This window comes from Macaca thibetana, chromosome 17, assembly GCF_024542745.1.
Source record: "Macaca thibetana thibetana isolate TM-01 chromosome 17, ASM2454274v1, whole genome shotgun sequence".
NCBI classification, from domain to species: domain Eukaryota; kingdom Metazoa; phylum Chordata; class Mammalia; order Primates; family Cercopithecidae; genus Macaca; species Macaca thibetana.
The window spans coordinates 89726647-89738789 of record NC_065594.1 but is presented as its reverse complement, the minus strand read 5'-3'; the positions used below and the strand labels follow the sequence as shown (position 1 = coordinate 89738789).

Sequence of the window (12143 nt, the reverse complement as noted above, 5' to 3'; positions counted from 1 at the left end):
GTAGATGAGTAAAAGTGCCCTTCTCATGGGCAGGCACCAAGGGGTTTATTTTGTTTGGGGAGAGTAGGATGGGAAAGAAAAGTTTGAAGAGAACAGAAGAAAAGGAAAGGAGAGAGAAAGAGGAGGGCAGAGGTGCTGGAAGAGGCGGCAGCGCACCTGACGCCCTCTGCTGGGCGGTCTCCCCTGGCCTCTTCCAGCCACCTCCGAAGGCCTCCACCATTGACCTTCTCAGATCAAGTCGGCATATTTGGGCAAGACTAAAAGTGAAGAAAGTGGGGAACAGCATTGTAATTGGAATTTTTTTTTTTAACTCTTCAAAACAGGTGTTGATGGCTTACCTGGAGACATGGGGCCTCCAGGGACTCCAGGTCGCCCGGGATTTAATGGCTTACCTGGGAACCCAGGTGTGCAGGGCCAGAAGGTGGGTGCCAAGCATTCCCTCAATGACCCTTCTCCCCCATCCTTATTATTAGTTGGACAGAAAAAACGCAGGTTATGAACCTCCCAGGACATGTCGGGCCAGCAGGTTTCTGTTTTTGATGAAATAGCATAGAATAGAAATAGAGAATATAGCACATGGAAGTGAGTATTTTGAGGGGAAATATTTGTTTTGATTTTATGAAACATTTGTTTCAATTTTATGAAATTGTATGACAGACATGTTCTTGCCTGTGTAAGCCAGAACTCAGGGTAAAATATGTTTCTTACTGTGAGAAGTAGATGAACGCTGTTTGAAAGCCACTGTCCTGAAAAAAGCATAGTCACCCAGGACAGTTTCTCAGCCTCAGCACCACTGGCATTCTGGGTTCAATAGTTCTTTTCTGTGGGGCCTACCCTGTGCCTTTGTAGTGCTTTTGGCAGGAGCAGCCCTCCCTCCACCGATGCGTCACCAAAAGAGCACCCCCTTCCACCCAGTCACAACTGAAAATACCTCCAGACATTGGCAAATGTCACTAGGGCAACCAGGTTGCCCAGCTTGAGAACTATTGGTACAGGGTGAAGTCAGGATTCTCCTTGCCCTCAAATATTCTGCTACCAACTTGCCTATACTTGAAATTCTGCTCAGCAAATGTAAGTGACTACCAGTTAGATCCTTTCCTGTCCTGATTGTAAGGAACCGATGTGAAACTGCTGGAAGGCATTGGTACCAAACGGGAGAAAAGGCCAACAGCCATTGATAAACGTCGCCAGTGACGGACCCAGGTGGGGCCTGCTCCCTGTCCATCAGGAGAGGGCAGGTGGGCACCACAGGGGCCGCGCCTCTGGGATCCCAGGGCGGGTTTCTTCCCAAGAAATACATGACAGCAGGGTGCCCTCCTCTGGTGGCAAGGCTGAAGAGAAACCTTTGGACCTTTGTTTTTGTACAACCCGCCACCAGCTTCCCCTGATAACCTACGTTGCATTTGAACATTTAGTCAACCACGGCAGCATGCGGATCATCTTAAACTTAGTGCAAGACTCAGGAGTTAGTAAATGCCTAATGGAATGGGAATGAAAGATTTAGTTTGTGATTTAAGATACCGTGCTTCTTCAAGAATCCCCTTAATGGAGTTCATTCCATTTTGAAAATTTCCTTCTGCGACGTGTAGAGAAGTTACCACTGCCCACTAGTGTCCAAATCCTCCCTCTCTGGAAATATCATTTGCAGACAGGGGACACCAGTGAAGCACTGTGACATCATGGCCACCTGCTTGCTTCAGAGCCTTGCATCTGTGCCTAATCCAGGCTGTTTCCAAGGCACCCTCACCCTTTATTTTAGTCATCTGTATCTAGCAAAGCCCAGTGAGTCATGCCATAGTTTAAAATGCTTAGTTTACTGTGAAACTTTCATTAATCCAGAAAACTAAATAACTGGTGTCCATGCTAGCCCTGGAACCTTGCCATCTCTTAGGCAGAACTCCATTAACTACTCACAAATCATATTTGGCATTTTACTGGTTACTTAGGGTCAGTGCTTTGTCACAGGCACCAGGCTGCAGAGTTGAGGGGACAAGGTCAGGACAGAAGACTTGAGAAGAATGTCATTTATCCATGGGGAGCCTTGCTTTTCGTCCTTTGTAAAATGAAAACAATATAAGTTACCCACCTACAGGGCTTGTGGTGAGATTGAAAAGATGTAATAGGTATGAGGAAGCTTTGCAAATGCTTGAAAAGGGTTGAACAGATAATACTCTTACTAAATGCATTGGCAGTATCTATTAAGTCTTCACTTACGCTATTGGTTTGATAAAAATATTGACTTTGCAAATCAATTTGCTTCTCTGTGCTTTGGGGATTTTCAGGGAGAGCCTGGAGTTGGTCTACCGGGACTCAAAGGTTTGCCAGGTCTTCCCGGCATTCCTGGCACACCTGGGGAGAAGGGGAGCATTGGGGTACCAGGCGTTCCTGGAGAACACGGAGCGATCGGACCCCCTGGGCTTCAGGGGATCAGAGGTAACTTCTTGCAGATCATTCTGGACGGTTTCAAGGATGGGATGTGCTTACTTTTGCATTCCCAGAGCCCCTACTGTGTATATTTGATATGTATTTGTTGAACGAATGATGCAAATCCTGGAGGCCTAGAGCTCCTGGCATTCTGTTGCTGGGGCCATTTGTGTGCGTGGGTCTCCTATACCGGGAAACATGCCACTGCTCCTGCACAGCTTATTCTCAGTTTTTCTTCTCCAGGTGAACCGGGGCCTCCTGGATTGCCAGGCTCCGTGGGGTCTCCAGGAGTTCCAGGAATTGGCCCCCCTGGAGCTAGGGGCCCCCCTGGAGGACAGGGACCACCGGGGTTGTCGGGTGAGTGACATGCTTCTAGAATTATCCCTTCCCAAAAGCATGCTTTCCTGAAGGATGGGAGATGAGGCTGAGGTCTCTATGAAGGGAAGCTTAGCACAAGGTGTGAGATAAAAAGAGAAAAAATAAAACTCCAGTTTGTGAAAATAGGTTTGATTGTTTGCTTAAATGTAGTCCCAGATTTTTTTCCCACCCACTGAGATTATGTGCCAAAGAGACCTTTCCTTTATTGTATACTCAGTCACATTTTACATTTTATTCTAACTGATGTCTCTATATTACCTTTCCAGAGGAGGGTTCATTAGTTGTGGATAATTTAATTGCGTCCATATCTAGAACCTAGCTTTGCCTTTGATGGTAATAATCATAGAATTAAGATGGTGCATGGAAATTAGAGTAAAACTAGCCCAAGTCCTAAATACTGTGGCAAGGCAGTGGTGGTGCTTAGGGTGGCGTTGCTGACTCTCAATGACAGGAAAGGGAGGTGCTTTTCTTTTAGAACAAGAGCCATTTGATTATCCTGATGACCCCAAACATCAACACCTAACAGATGATCCATTGAAGCCCCCAGTGTGGGCATGTTCACGTGCTTTCTGCAGAAAGTCATAGTTAAACAGAGCACTGTACATTGTAGATCATTCTGTAAATTCTGCTAAAAGTTATTTGCGTTTCGCCCAACTGCAGGCCCTCCTGGAATAAAAGGAGAGAAGGGTTTCCCCGGATTCCCCGGACTGGACATGCCAGGCCCTAAAGGAGATAAAGGGTCTCAAGGACTTCCTGGCGTAACAGGACAGTCAGGGCTCCCTGGCTTTCCTGGACAGCAGGGGTCTCCTGGGATTCCTGGGTTTCCAGGTAAGTGATTTTTGAACTTCTGCCTGGATCCGTCATGAGGACATGGGCCTCCCCTTATTCTTTTTGTGACTCTTAGCATTTGCCGTCAGCATTCAGAGCGAGGAAATGTTCACAGTCCTTTCCTTTGGCCACAGGTTCCAAGGGAGAAATGGGCGTCATGGGGACCCCCGGGCAGCCGGGCTCACCAGGACCAGTGGGTGTTCCGGGATTACCGGGTGAAAAAGGTAGGGGAACTGATAACCCTAGAAGCTCATCTTGTGTCTATTTTTCGATACCACTTGGGAAATTCCCAAGTTGTCATAGATCATGTTTCACTTTTAGAGGCCCACAAAAGAAGTTAAGAACATCAAGCCAAAGGCTAGGAGACCCCCTTCTTCCAGTAGGATTCCTGGTGCTCAGTGCACATGGGGTTGAAACTGTGCTTGGCCAAGCAAATCAGAAAGAAACTGGGGCTTCCTTCTTGGCACAGATGAGATTCTTCTTGTGAGAAATGGTGGCATCTTCAGCCATGCCAAGACACAGGGACCGAGTCCTTAGACTCAAATTAGCAACCTGCGCAAGTTTACAAGGCTTCGTCTTTATTTCTTATCTTGTTATTTGAAGTTGATCCAAAATAGTGTCTTTTAAAAAGAAATACTGCAAATATGACAGATGAAAAGGTCGTTTGTTTAGTAGAATGGTAACATTCCTGTTCTATTATTTTGTATAGAACTTGAGGGGCACTGTGAATAAGAGTGGTAAAGATACGTAGGAAGGAGAGAAATGTAAGTTATCTAAACCTGAAAGCCAAGTCACAAGCATTAGAGTTATTAGTGTATAATGAATTGTAGACAATGGCTTTTTACTGCTCATTTACCTGGGGTTGGATTCTTCTGTGTCTCAGACACTGGCCATTAATGCCATTTTGGACACGTTATTAGTGCTTTGTAGCCTCTTTGTCAGCTGCTCTCCCAGTCAACAAGAATGTGAGCCTTCTGAGCATCTCTGCAACACTGGCCCAGGCTCACCGGCGCCTTCTCTTTCCTCTGCAGGGGACCATGGCTTCCCGGGCTCCTCAGGACCCAGGGGAGACCCTGGCCTGAAAGGTGATAAGGGGGATGTCGGTCTCCCTGGCAAGCCTGGCTCCATGGATAAGGTGGACATGGGCAGCATGAAGGGCCAGAAGGGAGACCAAGGAGAAAAAGGCAAGTCCAGGAAGGCTTCTCATGGCCAAGCTCAGAACCACTATGTGTCTCTCCTGATAAGACAATGTGTGTTACCAGGTCCCCCATTAATAATACCAAACCAACCTGTGTTTCTGCAGCAACTTGCTTGCAAGCAAATGCAGGTCATTGCTATTTTCTTCTCTGATGTGTAGGACAAATTGGACCAATTGGTGAGAAAGGATCCCGAGGAGACCCTGGGACCCCAGGAGTGCCTGGAAAGGATGGGCAGGCAGGACAGCCTGGGCAGCCAGGTACGGTGTGCAGTTCCGGTCCCCAGTGTGGCAAGGGCTCGGGATGAGGCCTGTGTTCGCCAGCTCTTTCTGTAGATGTCAACCTGCCATATTGCTTTCTTCATGGTTCTAGGACCTAAAGGTGATCCAGGTATAAGTGGAACCCCAGGTGCTCCAGGACTTCCGGGACCAAAAGGATCTGTTGGTGGAATGGGCTTGCCAGGTAAACTGGGTTTAGAAGCGGGTTCTCTAGCATGTGTGCCTGTGGTGGTGGTAGGGCATGTCTGTAGAATGAGATCCTCTTCAGCTGAGACGGACAGAATCCAGGCAGCTGCGTCTTTCACACGAATTCGCATCCTCAGCTCTGAATGGTCTCCCGCTCAGGGATGGATGGCATTTGGCTGACAGTATGGCCATTGCTAAGAAAACTCACCATCTAATGTAATAAAACATGGGCTGTATACAGCCAACTTTTGATGATCTCCAAGTGACCATCCCCTTGGCTAGAACCCTAGGAGACGTTGGCTTCTCCATCCAGGCTTCTCAGCCTGAGTAGCTCATAGCTCCAGAGCCCTTTGTGTTAGTTCAGAAGGATTCTCTGGACTCCTCTGCTCCAAGCCTGGACTAGCCTTAATGCTTTGCCATCAGTGTCTATTGCAGTGAGAGCAGCCGGGAAGAGGAGGAGAGTGAGGGAAGGGCTGGGTGGTGATGGTCCTCAGAGCTCACTCAGAAAGGAGGAGAGTTCAGGTGGGAAGCACATCTTTCCATCTCCTCCTGAGTCTTGATCAGGTGCTGTTATCACTTTAATTAAAATATAGGCATCTAGGTTGCTGGTCATGCCTATGTGTGGATAAGCTTGGCTATCAACATGCATCACAGAACTGAGTGTGCACGGACTCCGGCCTGCCTGCCTCATGGTCCCTGTGATGTCTGGCTGATGAGAGCTGGCTGTGGAATAAAGAACATAAGATAGATTTGTATTCTGTTGAGAAAGTAAATATTCTAGGTGGTTAACGTATTTCTTCCATCTTATAATATGATGGTCTTAAAGGACAGGATAGACATTTCCTAGCGTGGCTCTGATGTGATCTGGGTGACTGACATGTGCTGGGTCATGAGCCGATTGACACAGGAGGGATTTGTGTTCTTGTGTCTCATTCTTGGCTCGTGGGGGAGTCACGTTCTTGTATCTCATTCTTGGCTGACTGTGGAAGTGCTTTTCCATTTGTAATACCAGCACTAGCTAAGCCCAAATCAAGTTTCAATTGTTTGTGTTTATAGGAACACCTGGAGAGAAAGGTGTGCCTGGCATCCCTGGCCCACAAGGTTCACCTGGCTTACAGGGAGAAAAAGGTGCAAAAGGAGCGAAAGGGCAGGCAGGCCCACCTGGCATAGGCATCCCAGGGCTGCCTGGTGAAAAGGTAACCAGCACTCTGCATGGAAAGGTCCCCTTCTCGCAGCTCAGTGGAGATGCTGTCTGAGAAATGCTCAGCAAATATCTCAGCACACTCAGTGAGTCATAACACACAGGGATTCCCGCAAGGCAGCACAGGCTGCCTCTCCTTCCCCTTGTATTCACTACCTCTCCCCCAAGGAAGAATCTAGAAACTGGTGAGATGCTAAGGTGGGAGACAGCTGTCACTGGGATAAAACAGAGAGGATGGAGGGCAAAGAGGGATGGCAAGTAGAAACCAGATGGTTGCTTCTGCTGTGCTTAAGTTTTCCTCTCCACTCAGAAGTGGACTTTGATTCTTTGGCGAGAAATCTGGAAATGGAGTTTTGCAATGCAATATTCATTGCACCAAAATGTATACCATTATCTATAATATGCCTACAGATGCATGCCCATGGACAAGTGTAAAGTTAACATGCCTGACTTTTACTTGCAGGGAGATCAAGGGATAGCGGGTTTCCCAGGAAGCCCTGGAGAGAAGGGAGAAAAAGGAAGCATCGGGATCCCAGGAATGCCAGGGTCCCCAGGCCTTAAAGGGTCTCCTGGGAGTGTTGGCTATCCAGGTAGGTGAGCGGGGCTTCTCTTGGACTTGGGGATCTAAGAAATCAAAGAAAAGCCCCAGACTTATGGATATTCTGGTGTTTTGTTTTTTTCTTTAGGGAGCCCTGGGCTGCCTGGAGAAAAAGGTGACAAAGGCCTCCCAGGATTGGATGGCATCCCTGGTGTCAAAGGAGAAGCAGGTAGAGGGCCCTCTTTGGGACACAGCCCGGGCACACAGAGAAGAGTGGCCAGGGGATGGGAGGCCCCAAGGGGTTCCCATCACAGATGGGGAGCAGGGAGGCCAACTCTCCTGTCTCCCATTTCCAGATGGGAAAACTGAGTCTAGTGCAGGTTACGGGGTCTTTCTGAGGTCTTGTCCCTAGCAGGATCTAGGACTCAAATCTCCAAACTGTTTTTGTAGCTGTCATGGAGTTTTTGTCACCAGCTTTTGAGGGTCAGGGTTTGGTGGTGTTGCTGAAAGCATGCAGGGTCCTTTCTGAAGGGAAGTCAGAACGGACCTCAGGAAAACCAGGTGTGCTTGGAAGGGAACGACTCCCTTAAAGGATATCAGCAAAGGACCATTTGGTATGGCAACTAGGGTGCTGTGAGAGGTTGTGCAGGTGTCTGATGTGACTTTTCTCTTTGAGGTCTTCCTGGGACACCTGGCCCCACAGGCCCAGCTGGCCAGAAAGGGGAGCCAGGCAGTGACGGAATCCCGGGCTCGGCAGGAGAGAAGGGTGAACCAGGTATGGTCCAATGCCCCATCTATCAGAATCAGCAGCGTGCACTCCCAGAGACCTGCAGACTGCCTGTGTTCAGTGGACAGAGCTGGGCACAGAGCAGCCCCTAGACTGCCCATCCCTGCAACTATTTAAACACTGATGTGGACGTGTGGAGTAGAATGGGATGAGAGGAGGGGAAGAAGGGAAGTGGGATTTATTATCCCATAAATACTTAGGGCATCTTCCCCTGAAATAACCTGAGCTCTCAGTGGTGAGTCAGAGACACATAAAATACCTGCTGTCAGAACACTTGCCATTTCCCTTGTGGTTACTATGACAAAACAAAGCAAAGCAAAACAAAACTCTTTTCTCTGCCCAGCATTTCCCCATTTGAGGGGGAACGGTTAGAAATATTGGTTGGCCCCTGAGTCTGCTCCTGTCACAGATGGGCCTTAACTTGGCCATAACTTGGACAGAAGTGCAGGTGTGATGATGACAATCACATACACAGTAATATTCATATTTAATGCAAGAGAGAGAGAAACACACCATTTGAAGCAGGTTACCCCTGAGTTGAGGGGACACTGGGAAGACCACCAAGAGCTTCCACAGCTATTGGTTCTGGCCTCTTTCTTAAGTTCATTTTTTTTATTCCATAACTTTATATTACATACATTCGTTTTTCTATACAAACAATTCATTAAAATACCCCTGCACTCCTTTCCCCCCATTTGAATCTTCCCTCAAGCCCTTTGCTGACATTTGTCATCTCCCCAGCATCTGCTGCCCCAAATCTCTTTGGCTCTCCCCACCTCCCTGAGAATAGCAATTAGCTGGATGATTGTCTGAGAATCCCATTTGCACAGATCGTTTCTGCTAAATGCCATGATGGTTCTGAGCTGAAAGGTACTTAGGAAAAAGTACTAAATTAGGAACATCCAGTCAAGGGTATCTTATAATAACTGCAGGAATATCATTTTATTACAAGGGTGCAATTAACTAATATCTATGTAGTCCACAAATATACATAGTATTACTGCAGAGTTGATAGTGCTTTGTGTTGTACCTGCCGATGGATTGTTTAAGTAAAGAGAAACATTGCATTTTATCCTCATCTTATAGGTCTACCAGGAAGAGGATTCCCAGGGTTTCCAGGGGCCAAAGGAGACAAAGGTAATCTTTGCTCACTGTGCTCTTCCTTTTCAACCAACCGCTGCTGCCTGATGTAGCAGAACAAGGGGCAGTGTCTTCAGGATGAAGCCCCATCCTTGTTGGCCAGGCAGCAACTGGATGGAGGACGGGTGCTGGGCCCAGAGGGCAATGCCTGCAAGACACGTGTGGTTCCCCTCTAATTAATGGATCAAAATGGCGTGCAGTACACTCATGATCAGAATTATCTTTTACTTGGACTAATTTCATAAAAATCCAGCAGAGAGGGGAAACCCCTGTCATTTTTATGCCTAGAAAGTCATCAGAATATTGAAATTCTGACTTTCTAGAACTAGTTATACTTATGTGAATGCAGGACAGTATGTAGCACATGCCATTAGACAAAAACATGCCCTGCGCAACCATGATGTGCTCAGTACTAAGTGCAACTGAGAGTTGGCCAGGAGCTTGGGAAGTCAGTCTCTTCTCAGAGAGCTGAGCGTTTCATGGGAAAGCAGGGGGGACACAGAAAATACAAGGCATGTGAGCCGCACGACACGGAACAGAAGCCACAGGTAGCCGCAGCCAGGAGCTCACACACAGCATCCGTGGGCATGCTTATGACGGGTGGCTGGGCTGGCTGAGTGATCCCACTCAGTGGGAGGATTCAGAAAGCCCTGGAAGGCTTTGGACTTCAGCTGAGAAGGAGCAGGGGCACGGAGGTGCTGCTTCTCCCAGCCCCTGGTTCTCCCCGAGACCAGCCCAGAGTGTTTCCTTGGCAGGGGTGTGGTCTGACACTGGGAACCCCTGGGTTGAGAAGGATGACCTGGTGCCGGGTGGGCTGCCTTGGGAATGGGCACTTCCCTCTCTCTTAACTCACAGACTCCCTCAAACACAGAGCCCTGCAAATGCACCTGCTCAAGGGGTCGCTGTGGGCTGTTCCCGCCCTGCCTTTCCTACCTTGCCATACGATCCTGCATACTCCGTCCGACGTGCCGCACTGCCCTTGCACAAACTACACATGCGATCCTGCACGCTCCGTCCGACGTGCTGCACTGCCCTTGCACAAACTACACATGCGATCCTGCACGCTCCGTCCGACGTGCTGCACTGCCCTTGCACAAACTCTACACATGCGACCCTGCACGCTCCGTCCAACGGCTGCACTGCCCTTGCACAAACTCTACACAGCACCTTGTGTTGTTCACTCACTGCTGTGTGAAATATCAGGGAGATGCGCCAGGAGAAGAGAATCCCAAATGACCACTTTAGGTCTTGACCCTATTGCATTCCCTTTTCCTTTGTTCTTGGGATCCTGCACGCTCCGTCTGACATGCCCCACTGCCCTTGTACAAACTCTACACGTGCGATCCTGCACCCTCCATCCAATGCGCCGCACTGCCCTTGCACAAACTCTACACATGCGATCCTGCACGCTCCGTCCGACGTGCCCCACTGCCCTTGCACAAACTCTACACAGCACCTTGCGTTGTCCACTCACTGCTGTGTGAAGTAACAGGGAGAATCCCCAGGAGAAGAGAATCCCAAATGACCACTTTAGGTCTTGACCCTATTTCATTCCCTTTTCCTTTGTTCTTGAAATAACCTGAGAATTTTGGCATTTTTATTGGTAAAATTTGGAAAATAAGTTTAAAACTAAACATGGAATTTTTTTTCCTACAAGCTGTTACTTTTTAATTTTTTAAACCTGCTCTATTGCGGTTTCACTGACAGGTAATAAACTACAAATATTTGAAGTGTACAATTTGATAAGGCTGACATAGGTCTACACCCATGAAAACATCCCCACATTCTAGATAACAAGCACAACCTTCCCCCAAAAGTCTCCTCTGCGGCTTCATAATCCCCCCTCCCGCCCCCTCCCCAGCCCCCAAGCAGCCGTCCATCTGCCTTCTGGTCCTCTAGGTTAGTTGGCCTTTTCTGGCAGTTTACAAAAATAAAACCGTGCACTTTGCAGTCTTTTCAGCCTGACTACTCTCCCACGACATAATTAGTTTGAGATCCAGCCCTATAGTTGCTCACTTCTTTCTATGACTGAGTAGTGTCCCCCTGTATGGATATAACATGATTGGCTTGTCCAGTCCATTCATTTGCTGGTGGAGTGAGGCTTTCGTTTAGCAGTGCAGTTGCTGCAGATGTCTCTAAACACAATTCAGATGCCTTTGCCGTGGAAAACGTCTTTTAAGAAGTATAAAAATGGTAGCCGGGTTCCTAGCATTCTAAGCTCTTTTTCCAGCCAGGCCATGGTCAGATTCTTGTGTGTTATTAAAGAGAAGGAGGGATCGGAGCCCTTGCTGCAGTTTCCCCTGGTGCCCCGGAAGCCCCCTCTGAGGGTTAGCTGCAGGATGAGGCACGCCTCATCCCATCCCTGCCGTCCACGCTGGAGATTACTGTTCTGCTGCTGCGTTTCCCATCGCCTCAAACTGTTTTTCTTGTTTAGGTTCAAAGGGTGAGGTGGGTTTCCCAGGATTAGCTGGGAGCCCAGGAATTCCTGGATCCAAAGGAGAGCAAGGATTCATGGGTCCTCCAGGGCCCCAGGGACAGCCGGGGTTACCAGGATCCCCAGGCCATGCCACGGAGGGGCCCAAAGGAGACCGTGGACCTCAGGGCCAGCCTGGCTTGCCAGGTAAGGGCGTCTCACCGGGGGCCAGGGCTGGGGACTGGGACAGAATTCACAAAAGGAAATAGTGTAAAAGAAATAGTTAAATGGAATAGTTAAATTCTCCACTGAGCTTTTTTATTTAGAAGGCTGCAGCATTTATTGCAGCTTGAAATTGTGTTTGGCCTCCATCAAGTCAAAGCTTTTCTTGTATCCTTTCTGTCAAGGAATTTATGTAATTAGGGAGATGCAAGAAAGGAAATGATTGGACAAGCCTGGACACACGTCCCATCTGTGGCGTTTGACTTAAGCCAGCGCAGCACTTGGGCCCACTTGTGGGTTCTAACGAAGACCCCTGTAGGGGTAGCACAGGTGCCCAGGCACCACTGACCACAGGCCATTTTGGACACGGAGCCAGTGGCATTTCTATGTCTATCTGTCCTTCCTCCCTCCCTCCCTTCCTCCTTCCTCCCTCCCCTCCCTCCTCCCTCCCTCCTCCCTCCCCTCCCTTCCCCTCCCTCCCTCCCTCCCTTCCTTCCTTCCTTCCCAGACCTGCCTCAATTTCTGTCTCAAGGGTTCATGCTGTTAGTCCAG

At 48.6% G+C, this 12143-nt stretch overlaps 1 protein-coding gene across 1 annotated transcript in view; it reads left to right on the top strand.

The window, feature by feature from the left end:
- The window catches only part of COL4A1 (collagen type IV alpha 1 chain), a 153839-nt gene that overhangs the window by 120541 nt on the left and 21155 nt on the right, over positions 1 to 12143 (top strand). The window contains exons 29-42 of the mRNA XM_050766582.1: positions 324 to 421; positions 2283 to 2433; positions 2668 to 2781; positions 3463 to 3630; positions 3765 to 3854; positions 4662 to 4814; positions 4988 to 5086; positions 5199 to 5288; positions 6347 to 6486; positions 6955 to 7081; positions 7178 to 7258; positions 7706 to 7804; positions 8903 to 8953; positions 11391 to 11576. Coding sequence (XP_050622539.1) covers positions 324 to 421; positions 2283 to 2433; positions 2668 to 2781; positions 3463 to 3630; positions 3765 to 3854; positions 4662 to 4814; positions 4988 to 5086; positions 5199 to 5288; positions 6347 to 6486; positions 6955 to 7081; positions 7178 to 7258; positions 7706 to 7804; positions 8903 to 8953; positions 11391 to 11576 — 1647 coding nt within the window. The remainder of the gene's footprint in view (positions 1 to 323; positions 422 to 2282; positions 2434 to 2667; positions 2782 to 3462; positions 3631 to 3764; positions 3855 to 4661; positions 4815 to 4987; positions 5087 to 5198; positions 5289 to 6346; positions 6487 to 6954; positions 7082 to 7177; positions 7259 to 7705; positions 7805 to 8902; positions 8954 to 11390; positions 11577 to 12143) is intronic.